Source organism: Mytilus californianus, unplaced genomic scaffold (genome assembly GCF_021869535.1).
Source record: "Mytilus californianus isolate M0D057914Y unplaced genomic scaffold, xbMytCali1.0.p SCAF_2, whole genome shotgun sequence".
Lineage (NCBI taxonomy): Eukaryota > Metazoa > Mollusca > Bivalvia > Mytilida > Mytilidae > Mytilus > Mytilus californianus.
The window spans coordinates 89,190,496-89,203,869 of record NW_026262668.1 but is presented as its reverse complement, the minus strand read 5'-3'; the positions used below and the strand labels follow the sequence as shown (position 1 = coordinate 89,203,869).

The 13,374-nt window shown below is 30.3% G+C and overlaps 1 protein-coding gene and 1 long non-coding RNA gene across 10 annotated transcripts in view; one reads left to right on the top strand and one right to left on the bottom strand.

Moving 5' to 3' along the window:
* The window catches only part of LOC127728430 (uncharacterized), a 156,549-nt gene that overhangs the window by 35,464 nt on the left and 107,711 nt on the right, over positions 1 to 13,374 (top strand). The window lies entirely within an intron of this gene.
* LOC127728372 (band 4.1-like protein 5) overlaps positions 1 to 13,374 on the bottom strand; it is a 238,305-nt gene that overhangs the window by 222,957 nt on the left and 1,974 nt on the right. For all 9 annotated transcript variants that reach the window (XR_007994107.1, XR_007994108.1, XR_007994106.1 and 6 more), the window contains exons 2-9: positions 9,638 to 9,742; positions 8,107 to 8,149; positions 7,103 to 7,181; positions 4,475 to 4,572; positions 3,309 to 3,429; positions 2,772 to 2,859; positions 1,844 to 1,932; positions 238 to 307 (exon numbers count right to left, since the gene is read on the bottom strand). Coding sequence is in view for 6 of the 9 variants with exons in the window: in XM_052235705.1 (XP_052091665.1) it covers positions 238 to 307; positions 1,844 to 1,932; positions 2,772 to 2,859; positions 3,309 to 3,429; positions 4,475 to 4,572; positions 7,103 to 7,181; positions 8,107 to 8,149; positions 9,638 to 9,742 (693 nt within the window). In the remaining 3 variants the exon portion in view is untranslated. The remainder of the gene's footprint in view (positions 1 to 237; positions 308 to 1,843; positions 1,933 to 2,771; positions 2,860 to 3,308; positions 3,430 to 4,474; positions 4,573 to 7,102; positions 7,182 to 8,106; positions 8,150 to 9,637; positions 9,743 to 13,374) is intronic.

The following is a 13,374-nucleotide window of genomic DNA, read 5'->3' as shown; positions in this document are numbered from 1 at the left end:
CAACTTTGGGAAGTATGGACGGGGGCAAAAAATCATAAAAATATGAATGACCTTTTCATTATTAATCCTTCATAAATACGATATTTCTGCCAATCAATCCTTAACTATACCAATGATTGTTTTTATTTGGAAAAGTTATGAAAAAATTGCTAAACATTATTGAATTCATACATTTTCTATCCTAAACCAGTATATAAATTTGCATTTCCGTGTCTGAGAAAGACAAAATAAACTGACCTCATCATCATCTTCCACAACAATTAATGTCAGTTTCTTCCCTTTGAAATCTAACTTGGTCATTTTAGGCCTGAAATGAATAAAGAAAGTTGTAATGCATATATATATGTATGTTAATTTCTAATTATATTTAAGTTGCACTTTGTAAATACAGCTGTTTCACAAGCCACGCCTCTTTTGGGGAGATATATAATATTCATAGATATTTAATTTTGTTTCTGCACTGGTTCCCAGATATGATCTCTTATGTTTCGTCTCATGGACTAATATTTTGGGAATGTTATTAGTATAAAAAAAAAAAGATGGTAGCGGCAATAATTGAATTCTGAGGGACACCCAAAGTGGAGGTAGGGATAGTACAGAATTTTAGTATAAGTTTAAAATCTATGAAGTTCGGGGCATATAAATGTTGGAAATATGCCGCACAGCCCTATGTTTTGACCTTTGAATAAAAAGTAGTGCATATCAACTTTCCTTTCTAGGATATAATTTTTTATGAAACTTCATAGTAAAAGTGGCACAGCTTTAGCCGCAAAGGGAGTTCCTATGTGAAATTGCATTGTCTATATTTACAGAAGTGCAACCTTTAGGTTTTCCTTACAAAATGGAAAAATTTAATTGGGTAGATGCTGAGAACATTTTTGATCTGAAATATGAAGCACTATCTTCATGATCTTGATTGTTTTTAGCACTTAAGTTATTCCTCTTTTAAAACAAGTATACAGAATGCCACTTTCAACAAATCTAGTCCCTCATTTTAACATTATCATACTTTATTTTAATGTTATCCTTTGATTTTTCTTTGTTTTAACAATTACAGTGTTAAGTTTTTATCATATCTTGTTTTTATGATTCCAATAATTATCAGTGTTCTCCCCAGGAATTTTTTATAGAACTGTGATGTGTGTGGTATTAGACTGATTCACCTTTCACGTTATGACGTGATGTAACATTTGTACTACCATGTTGGTAGTTTTAAAATAAATAGAAAAAGAAATGTATTTTTATATGTATATATACATAAACAGAAATGGACAGAAGTTACATTTTAATTTCATTAAAAAGTATTGGAAATTATAATGCATATAAAATCGAGTGTTGTACAATTGAAATTATTTATTACCCCCCTTCCCAAACACCTTTTTTTAAAGTATAAGTTTGCAGCACAGTAGATTAAACATAAGAAAGAAAGAAGTCTTTTATGACAGTAAATGTAATGTCATGGACGACAATTTTTTTCTGTTAAACTGGTTCCTTCAATATAGTTGAAATTGTTAGGTAAAATACCCAATCTCAGACAATTCAACCAGGTGATTACCTAATGGAAATTAAACAGGTAAGCAAACAGGAAATTAGAAAATTGAAAAATATATACCGTAGTGATTTGTTTGGATAGTGCTGCAGCCAGTCCAACAGCACAGCAATGAAATGTGATAGCGCTGAATACTACAGCACTGAAACGGCCTGGGGAGAACACTGATTATTATAAGGATATAATTAAATATACATCAATGGATTATCAAAATAAAGTATCATACATTGACATCACTTTTAGATTATTTCTTATAATAAACAACAAACTATTATACTACTTTCAAAATCTTACCAGAAGAAAAGACCAATTTTCTGTGAGCCTTCAAATACTAACACCCCTGTTGGTGTCAACCCTAATCTATATTCCATACCATCTCTGCCCTGCAATTTTCAAAACAAAATCTTAACTTAAATATATATTTGCAGAAATTTACGAAAATACAAAAATACAACAACATATTTAAGTTGAAAATGGATAATCCACAAAATTAATAAATATATTTTTTTAAAGATAATATGCAATTGAAATACTCTATTTCCAAGATAAAGTGTTTTTCTTTGTTTGCCTGTGTTCCATAAAATACATGTTACATTTACAAAATGTCCATTACATAAATCTTTAAGTGAACTATAAAATGGATTTAATGAAATTGTTACATATTTTACCAATTTGTCTATAAATCTGCCAGAGATCTTATAAAATTAATGAGATGTTGTATGATTGCCAATGAGACATTATCTACCATAGAAAATAGAATGAGGATGTAAACAACTATTCGTCACTGAACAGCCTTCAATCATGAGCAAAACCAACACTTTATGGTATGCTTTAAAAGGCCCATGAAGAGTAAAAAGAGGTACAATTTAAAATGAAATCTTACAGCCTGATTTAAGTAAATATCTCTTAAATTAAAACAATTATTGCATTTGAATATTCGAATACTAACTTATGACATTTCTCTTGTATAGACATAAATCATATCAATGCTAAGTGATTCCTTAAAATGCATTTCATTTATCATCACACTTTGACAAAGCAGTCACAGATTTAATTCAACAAGTCAGCTACTTGGACCTTACACACAATTTGCCCTTAGCCTTCCTCATATGACAACAGTATAGGCTTCCCATCTGATACCCTCATGATAAGTCAATAATTGATCCACTTAATTATTATTTGAAAGGACATCAATTGTTGGCCATTCCAGTACCAGTCTTACCATAACAATGTGCATGTCAACACCATACATCTCTAACCATTTGGCTTTGTTCAGATAATTCAGTTCAGCCTGAGCAGGATTCTGGCCTCTGAAGAGTTATATAAAAGTATTAATATTTTGAAGATTTGAATTCAGTACACTTAAATTATATGTGATGAAGTGATTGACTTTTAAGAATAAAGTTCTGTTGCAAGAATTAAATACATATCATGGAAAAGATAATATCAGAAGAAATATGAATATACACATACATAGTGAGTCAGATTATTTTGAAATGTGCTAGAGAACAAATAAATAGTCCTTGGGTAGACATGTCATCCTACCTGGACTTAAAAATATTTTTTTTTCTCCCAACTGCTGCATTTCTTGCAGAGAAGCAACATTTATCAATTTCATTCCAGTCTTGGATCAAACCCACAACTTCATGCACTTTAGGTCAATGTGATACCAAAAGACCATCCAGATGATTACACATCACATTTTCTCTTCAATAACAAACCTTAGCAACTACTGTTTTAATATTAAAATTTTTCTTACTTGCAAGTTTGATATTTTTCATATATGGCTACCTCCATTTCTTCTGTTTGGTTGGGAACCAAATGGAATTCTGATATAAATCCTGGGGTGTGTACTTCAGGATCATAGTCTCCAAGTTCAGCTGAAATATCAATTTAATCTTTTTACTAAGACAGCTGTCTAACAAGATATCTTGGTTGTTCAAATATAATTTGAAAGATCATAAACTATATTCCACACAAAACTTTGCCACTATTCAGGATACTTTACTTATAATTCAGTATAAACCTGTCATATACCATATGAATTATCAATTAATGAATTATTGTGTTAGTAAATTTCAATAAGATCCTGCTCAAGACAATATCTAACCAGTTTTAAACTTTTTGTCAAAGCCCTTAATTGAACATACTTATTACAAATACGCATTCAATTACTGGCAAATATTGCATGAAATTTTTTTTTGCATTTTATAGAAAATATTTGCCTCTGTGCAATAAATCATACAGAGTTATTGCACTTGTACAAAAAAACATTGTCCAAAGCATAAACATCATATTGTACCACCTTGAAGTGCAGTCAAACATACTACGAGGGACAAGATGTCCTAATATTTGTGCAATAACTGTGATAAAAATACTGTGGATTCTTTACAATTCGTGGAATACTAATTTTCCAAGACTTCTTGGAGATAGGTGAACAAAGAATTTCCTAGATCCTTTTATGTAAAACATGATAAAACCAAGCATAAAATCTAGTTGACAATTTTCCCAATCCATAAAAATTTGTACCCGTAACAGTAAATGAAATCTTGCAATATAGTATCAAATATTTTAAAATACTATACTTTTACATTATGATATATTCATTTTAATTCTTCAAAATTGCTTTATATCAACAGCCTTTCATCATGTTTGCCTGTCATTTTTTTATACAAGTACAAAGTAGTTTCATATGCTCAGAACCTCTCTAGAGCCTACCATATGTTAAGGGTTCCATAAGCATTGTAATAATGTACGGCATTCACAACTGTTTTAAGCTAGTATGTTTAAAATATTGACAAATTTTTATTAAGTCCAGAATTCTACAAGAAATATTTGAAAATTCAGATAACTTAACAAATAAAATTAACCTATGGATATACATCACACAACAAATATTTGTTATGTCTCTTCACAACAACTCACATTGTAATGCATAAGCAGCCAGTTCAATTTGAAGATCATCAGGACAGGGTAACTTTCCTGTCAGGATATCCTGTTTTAACTGTAGAAAAAACTGGTATCTAAAAAAAAAAAAAAAAAAATCAATATTTATATTTTTAAAATTTCAGATAAAAGATTAAAGCATGCTTTCCATACAAATTGATTTTTCACTTTTCAACATTTCTTATCTTGCATCCCATGTATACTGTGATACTATTATATGACTATAAATTTTCTGTTTTCTCATTGGCTAAAAGCATATGAAATCCTCTGCGATAAAACATTATATTCACCACAGCAAAAACCACGAGAGGTTACTACAAGATTTGGAACAGCGTCCGTGTACCTAAATATAGATATTCCAAGGCAACGTCAATGATGTAGGTTTATGAGGTCATCCAAATTCCTGTTTTTTTTCTTTTTCTTCTTGTTTTCGGTGTATTTTTTTTAGTAAACTTTATTGAATATATCAACTTATGAAAATTAGCAACTGCAAAAGACGATGATATATTTAGTACAAAAAGAGGGAGCAGTTTTAAAAGAATCTTGAGCAAATACTAGAAAATTGGAGAAGGATAAAAAAGTCATATAATAAAACAATTGTTGACTTTTGATTTCAGTTGATACAATGATTTATCAACCTCATCAAAAGTCAATAATTGTATAATGTCTAATAAAGGTTTATAACTCATTATGAAATTGTTTACATTATCATATATTCTAATATTCAATTCTAAAAATTAGTTGTTTGTATATATAGACGTGTGTCTGTATCAATGTGCTTTAAGTATATAATTATGTTTTGTTTGTGAAGTTAAATCTGCAGAGTTCATGCTTTAATACTTAACTAATAATAAATATAATGGGTTAATATACAAATTTATTTCACTCTTCTTTATAGCCCTACAAGATATATCTTAAACATTTATCAATATATTTAACATATATCTTGATTTTAAAATTAAATGTATCCATATGACATGAATGCACTTGCCCAAAGCAAATTCTATTAGTCAAAAACCGCTGGCAAGACAAAAAACATGTTCTCTATTATTTTTATAAAATTTCCTGTCAATGTTTGTAATTGAGATAAGAGAAAGTCAACCGTCTTAATTAAACACAAACTACATGTTATACTACACAATTCATACATGTCGTAACCAACCGTCTAAATTAAACACAAACTACATGTTATACTAAACAATTCATACATGTCGTAACCAACCGGCTCAGTATTTGCATGCATGACAGAAACAACATATGTGGCAATATGATATCTTGTTGTGTTACACATGTGTACAATTAAAAATGTCATTAAATCCAATAACTATAATTCAGTCAAAGTATGTTAACAATAATATACAACCTCATACATGTATTTCCACACACATTAAGAGTGAGAGAAATTTTAATACAAGTGGGGAAAGTTGGTACATGTATGATGAGGAGAAGCAGAATTTTTCTTAGCAATTGGTCACTTTTACATGCATGGCGCTATACCAAAACAGCATAGAGGATTAACCATGCCTATTCTGACCACAAACAGCCTCTAGATGCCTCCTACACACAGGTCTTACTGCAAGAACATAGATACCTGAGCCAACCACATCAAAATAACTGAAAACAGACTAAGACAGATGAACAAACAAACTATCAAAACAACGTCCAAAACAAGGGATCAAAGCAAATAACCAACAACATTGAAACCTAAACAAGTGTTCTCCCCAATCCCTTAAAGCACCACAGCCCTGCCATCTAAGGCTTGGGCAAGAGAGCTCTCATGAAACAAAGGTCCTCATGAAGGTAAACATATCCCGCTCTACATGCAGCATCTATCTTTATATTGCCCATGATGCATGTAATGAAGTGTATTAGAAAATATGAAACATTTATTGAAAGATTTCAAAGAAATAAGCAGATTCCTTCAGATTAATAACCCCCTAATGTCTCAGTAATTGTGATGAGCTGATCAACTGATCAATGGTCCAAAATCGTTTTCATGCACTTGATTTTCATATTTCAAAATGTCCCTATCAGGTTTAATATATACATTTGTAATCAATATGTGCTAGAGTGTATTCTTTGTTTGTGATGAAATAGCTTTTTACTCTAAAATCATTTCTTTCTAATGAGAAAATAAATGTAATTCTACATTTTATATTTGTAAATGTATGCACTGATTTACAAAATCAGTATTGTAAGAACTAAAAAAGGTTTTCATCATGAGACCCCCAAAATGTCACTTTTGTTATCTGACAAGTATTTAAATGCTTATTGTCAATTCATGAAATGATGGAAACTAAAAACAAAATGAACAATCTTTAATTCATAATTCTATAAATGATAAAGAGTATTTTTCAGGGCTAGTTATGTTAAACATTCAGTCCAAAGTAGCAAATATTTCCAGATTTGTACAAAACATCAAATTATGTGTAAAATTATGATGTACAATAATCTTACAAGTAGTATAGGATGAACTAATACAAACATATGCAAAGGTCATATGTTGATATCTTTTGAACTGTTTTATCCTTCCTGAAGAGATAGGATGATTATTGCATTACATGTTTAATATTTTTACACTGGCATGTCACCTGTCACTTTCATTACCTGGTTAATTCTTCATGTAAGTTGTTAGGCTCTGATGAATAAAACTTTATTTTACATCTAAATGTGTAAGGTGGTCCAACTGTAAAATAGGAAGGATATAGCAAATGTACTTATGACAGAAGTAATCAAATTAGATTGTTATTGGGTATCTTGTTCTTATATAGTCTGCATATTACAAACTCTTGACTGTTTGAAGGGCTATTCATATTTTTCTAAAAGTCAGATATTTCTTCTTTAGTAAAAATAATAATCTGATATTCTATAATGAATTATTTATTTTCTCTCTAATTCAAAATTCTTCTGAAATTTTAATAAAATCTGCAGTCAGACTTCATATTGTATATTTAAAAAATAAATCTTTACATATGTCTTGTCATAAACAGCTGACACTGTATAATCTATATACTTATTCTTGGTATTCATGATGCAGAATAGATAATGATAGATTTGAACCTTACTTAGTTATTTTTCCATATGCATCATGGTAACTATATGATGTTCAGTTATCATACTTTACTAATAATTCATCTTTTCCATGCATCCACTAAAGCAATATAAACATGAATCTGATAGTCATGATAATCATACACTATATAACTTCATGTTATCTTTAAGATGGTTAAACATTAGTATGTCTAGTCTTATATAATGGATAAAAATTGAATATCGTATTGAAATTGTTTGCACCATTTACCAGATTTACTGGTCGATGATATTGATCCCCCATGTTGAGCCCTGGATTACATACACCAGATGATACTGTTCAGTGTCTCAGGTCAAATATAAACTATTTTAATAACATTTGTGTATTCACTTTAGGAAGATAAACACATACAATGTTCTACTCTAGGTTACAAATATTAGAGTACAGTGTCTGTACATTGAAACAGCATAATTTTCTGAAAATATGACCTCTGGTTTCAAATAGCCCTGGGCAAAGAGCTAGGACTGTTTTAAATGTATCTTATACGAGGCCTTTTTTAACTGATTAAATATATACTTACTTTTAACTTGTTTTTTTATAGGCTTTGTAATATCTAACCAATGCTAAAATAAATTAGAATAACAAAATATAAATTACTCAACATTTCAATAAATCAAGAAACAAGCAGTACATGTACAGGTTATAGAAAAGATAAATATATTTCTTACATAAAATTGTTCATTTGTTCATCAAAATTTATTTAAAATAACACAACTCAGTGGAAAGGTCAGGAGGAGGTATGATAACTTCTAAATATTTTGACTATTTCATTGCAGTGGGGTTGCTCTTTGCCCCATATAGATTTGTATAATGCTACATATAGAGCATCTTCACCAGCCAAGGGTTACGATCCAGTCCTCTCCTCTCCACCCTTGGCGGATTAAGATAGAATTTCGGATCCACGAGGTAATGATTTTCATTGGTCGGAGTTGTAATTGGCTGCATCCAATCAAAAAGCGCCTTTAATATGATCATGTGGAAATGTAGAAAATGTAAATAAACAATTGCCACTTGCTGATTGTGCAACAAGTCCCCAAGAACATAGGACAATATTCAGTGACAATTTTAAAGTTTACAATTATCTAATTGGAGTTCCTGGGTATGTTTCTTGCACAAATGTTGGAATGTAAATGTATACTTTTGGTTCTGACTTTGTAAACACTAGACACAACCATTTTTACACCTCCACACTAATTCAAGTGCTGTCATTGGTAAAAAATGATGCAGTCGGAATGGGTGTGACTCTTAAGCTTGCCTATCGGTAGATGGCGCAGCATTGATTTCACAAATGTTGGCTTAATCAGCCAAGGGTGGAAAGGAGAGGACTGGATAATCGTAACCCTTGGCTAGCGAAGATGCATATAGAGGGAATATGGGCTATTCATACACCCATGGCCTTATATCATACATTTTCCATTAACTTAATATGGATTTTGTTTGTATTTGGATTGAACATTTGTATATATTATATGGATGTTTCTACAGTCTTTATTAATAGTCTTGGTACAATTGATTACTGGATTTGTCAACACGACAATATATAATAGGTGTCACAAGTACAGCAGAATGTACTGTAAATTCAGAAATTACTGCATGCATTTATTATTGCAAATTTTGTAGAATGGACTAAAATGCGAGATTAACTATTGTTTTTCAAGGAAATCTGCATGCAGTTATATGTCTCAGATGTTTGAATGCGAGTTTTTACTATTGCAATACTTATTCAGTCAAATTATTTGCATTAATAAAAACCTCCCAATGATTTTTGAATTTACATGAATTTACAGTACTCTCATTTCTGGTCTTTCTTGGTGTTAGCAGTTGTCCTAGCTAGTATTGACTATCTTTCTCTTAACATTGTTTTATTTATTCAAGATTGTCTTCTGGATTTTCAGATTTTCTTTTCATCCCTTAGTCTCCTGGTACCCAAGGAAGCATTGGTGTTACTCTGTTTATGTCCTTGAGAGCAGTATTAGGTTTAACTTGTAAAACAATGATACCTTCTCCATGTAGTAAAATAGACACCATAATTTGAGAGGAATTCTACTTACATTAACATTATGATGATCTGTATACTGTAAACCAAAGTAATCTTTCTCTATGATATCTAAGTGATATAAAACTTGTTCTAGTAAGGCACTACCTAAAGATCTTTTCTGTAATGAAAGAAGGATAGCATTATTAAATAGTGATGAATTGAAAAAGATATGTCATTCAATCACTCAGATACATTTAAAATATTTAAAATAAACCACAAATTTTTAAAATCTCATATTAAAGTATTATAACCTTCCTATCCCATATTTATATTAAAATAAGGAGATATGGTATGATTGCCAATGAGACAACTATTATGCAGTGTTATGATGATATATAGTATGACAGTGTAAAAGAAAATAAAAGTATTTTACATGGCACATCATAAATAAAATGTAATCAGAAAATGTATATTATATATAGCAATTGATCAGGTATTTTGAAATTAGTTTGGCCCATAATTCTGACTTTAGGGCATATCGCGCGCAGTGCTTGAATTATTAAACTCATGGAGCTACATGTATCTAAAAGTTATGTAAGCATAATGATAATGCAATTTCACTCTCTATGTCTTTGAGTAACTGAGTTTAGCATAGACACAATCTGCATCAATTCATTTAGTACAAGATCTAGATCCTTTCGAGTAATAATTTCGAAATGCCATACAAAACATACTATTCAACTGAAATATTGGATAGACATATGTTAGTCCATTGTTGAAGACTATATGTTGACCTTTAGATGTCTTTTGTTTTTGGTTTTTAGTTGAGCTCATTTAGAGCGTGATATATTGTATACATTTAATCTTTTCTGAAAACCACGCAGAGGAGTGAATAAGAGGATACAGTGATCTTATAAACTAATTCCATTATTATATAAAAATCCAGTCTGGTTGTAGGCAGAAAATACATTGAAATTGATATGATAATACATTTCGACCTGGAATGTCAACAATGAAGACACAATTATCTGACCTAAATATGGCAGAATACACATTTATATTAACTGTTGAGCTAATTAAACCAATCTATGGTAAACAAACTGTCACTTTTATATTGGGATTGGCTTTTTTCAGTTTATTCTAACAACTAAAATGTCTTGGGCATGTTCTTTAATTACTTCTTAATGTAGTTTTTCATTTTACAAATATGCATGCTTGTTTATTCGAAACAATGTGCTGCATGCTACATATCTTGACATTGTCAAGCTTAACCAAAGGAAGGAAAATGAAAGAAGAAAAAATATCTTTTAGCCTAATTAAAACATCTGAAAGTATAAGAAATTTATCAAATAATATCCTCCTGGTCTTCACAAAACACAATGTTGTCAGAAATCAGTAATTATATATAAATTCTATCCTTTATGTTACTTGCTCTAGAGCAGCATTCAAACCTTTTGCAATGAAGATGCAACTGAAAAACCTGCCCATTTAAAATCTTCCCATTCATAATTTGATATGAGCAACAGCCAAAAGTAAAAGTGGGTCTCATTGGGGTCTAAGTGTGACCCGGGATTGCCGATTTTTTGTAAGCGTGACACGTGAAAGTCAAATTATTGTGCCGTGAAAACGGGAAATGAAGTCTAGCGGGACACGGGAAATTAAAAAAAATGAGAATTGCTTACATACATAGTGTAAGCGGGATACGGGAATCTGACAAAACAGTAAGCGGGATCCGGGATCAGAACCCCCCAATGAGACCCCCGTAAAATAACAAAAATACCAAACTCCAAGGAAAATTCAAATCGGAAAGTCCCTTATCAAATGGCAAAATCAAAAGATCAAACACATCAAACCAACGGAAAACAACTGTCATATTCCTGACTTGTCTTTCCCAAACAGATGTTTGCAACAAAGTGGATTAAACAATTTAACATAAATGTTGATGTCTGATTGAAATTTTTTTTGGGGGGTAAGGTACATGAAGCAACAGCTTCACAAAGTCTTTCTGCAATGTCCAAACTTATCAAAAATAGACAAGTTCATTGACAAACTGAAGGTCTAAATAGCCTAATGCCTTTTAATTTTGAAAAAAAAAAAAAACAATTTAGACTAAAAACATGTACTTAATTATAATATGGCCATTATTTTCATTTTCAATAAAAATGAATAATTCTCAGTTATTACTCAAATCATGAAGACTAAAGAAATTCTGTGTTTGAGAAAATCATATTAATTTTAAACCAACTAAAAGTTTAGTTCAAAAGGTATAATTTACTTTCGGATATCAAATAAAATTTTCAAATTTGATTTAAATTTCGACCTATCTATTTTTGAAGAAATATCACAATATATCAATAAACACTCTTTAAAAACCAATTACCATTAAGTGACCACATGATAAACATCCACTGACCATAAGTTATTTAATACTGTCTGTTATCTGAGGCCCAATTAGATCTCCCTTTGATCCATGTTGACTACACATTATTACATAGCATTGAGCAAGGCCTATGTAACCCTGAGATACAAGTTAATTTGGATATTGAAAGGCTGTCAATCAAAAATTATGTCAAAATAATAATCTTCTGATTCAAATTAACCTGTTACCTACGAAACAGTTAGAATTTCTGGCAATTGTGATGAAATAATTATAACCTTATCAGTACTGAAACAATCAACACAATGAGTATAAAAATTTCCCCGATTCACGTCTTTCTAGAATTTCCCAAAACAAATGATATTAGATGATGAATTTTAAACAAAATTGAAAATAAATTTTTAAATCTAAGCATCCTACATGTACATAGAAAATCCAGATTTGTTGATGTCTTTTGAAGACCAACTCCCTAGCTGACTGAATAAATTCAAACATGCAAAACATGATATACAGTCTACAGAGCTCTGCGTCTTCCATTTTGTCACCATGTTTTTTTAATATTTATCAGCACTTAAGTTTTTTTTTCCAATTTTAAGAATGATTTTTACTTATGTTTTCAGTCTTTGTAAAACAATACTTCTATAGGCACCCAAATTGGAAATAAAGAATTTGCTTGTTTGTTTTGTTTTAAATATGTCAATGTTTATGTGAATGCTGACTGTAGATGATAACACTGTAGATAATATAATTACCAGGAGCACAATTTACACATCTAATATTATATAAAACATTGAAAGTTGTCAACAACAACAATTTTACTGCTGTTGGCCATAAACAATGACATATATCAGATAAAAAATTGTTACCTACATGTACATGTATGGTCATTCTGTGTGAAAACTTAATATCAACATTATTGTCAAGGTACTTAATTATAAATGCACAATTCATTTAAAAACTTAAGTGCTAATTTTTGTCCAACTTTGGCTATACTTTTAGTCCTTTTTGATTTATAAACTCTTCATCTCTTTAATAAGTTTTGGATTTTCAATTATTTTGGCCTCCAGCATCACTGAAGAGACATTTTTTATTGTCAAATTGCGCACCTGGTACAGTAAAAATGTAATTCCAAGTGTGATCTATATTTAAAAAATTCAGTTTTTGCCTGTTTAAATATAGGTCAGAAGTAAACATTTATCTAAAGATCTCTTGAATACAAATCTGTCAACATTTTATTTGATTAATACTGATACTTTACAGAATGGTATATTTATCAATCAATATCTTAACGCCAGTGCCATAAGTACAGCATTAACTGATACATAAATATTTTTAAGTCCTGATTATTACACAAGTGTACATGTGTTTTGTTTTATTCCAGAAATCCAGCTATCAACACTTGAATTTTTCAAAATGTACACATGTACACCCAT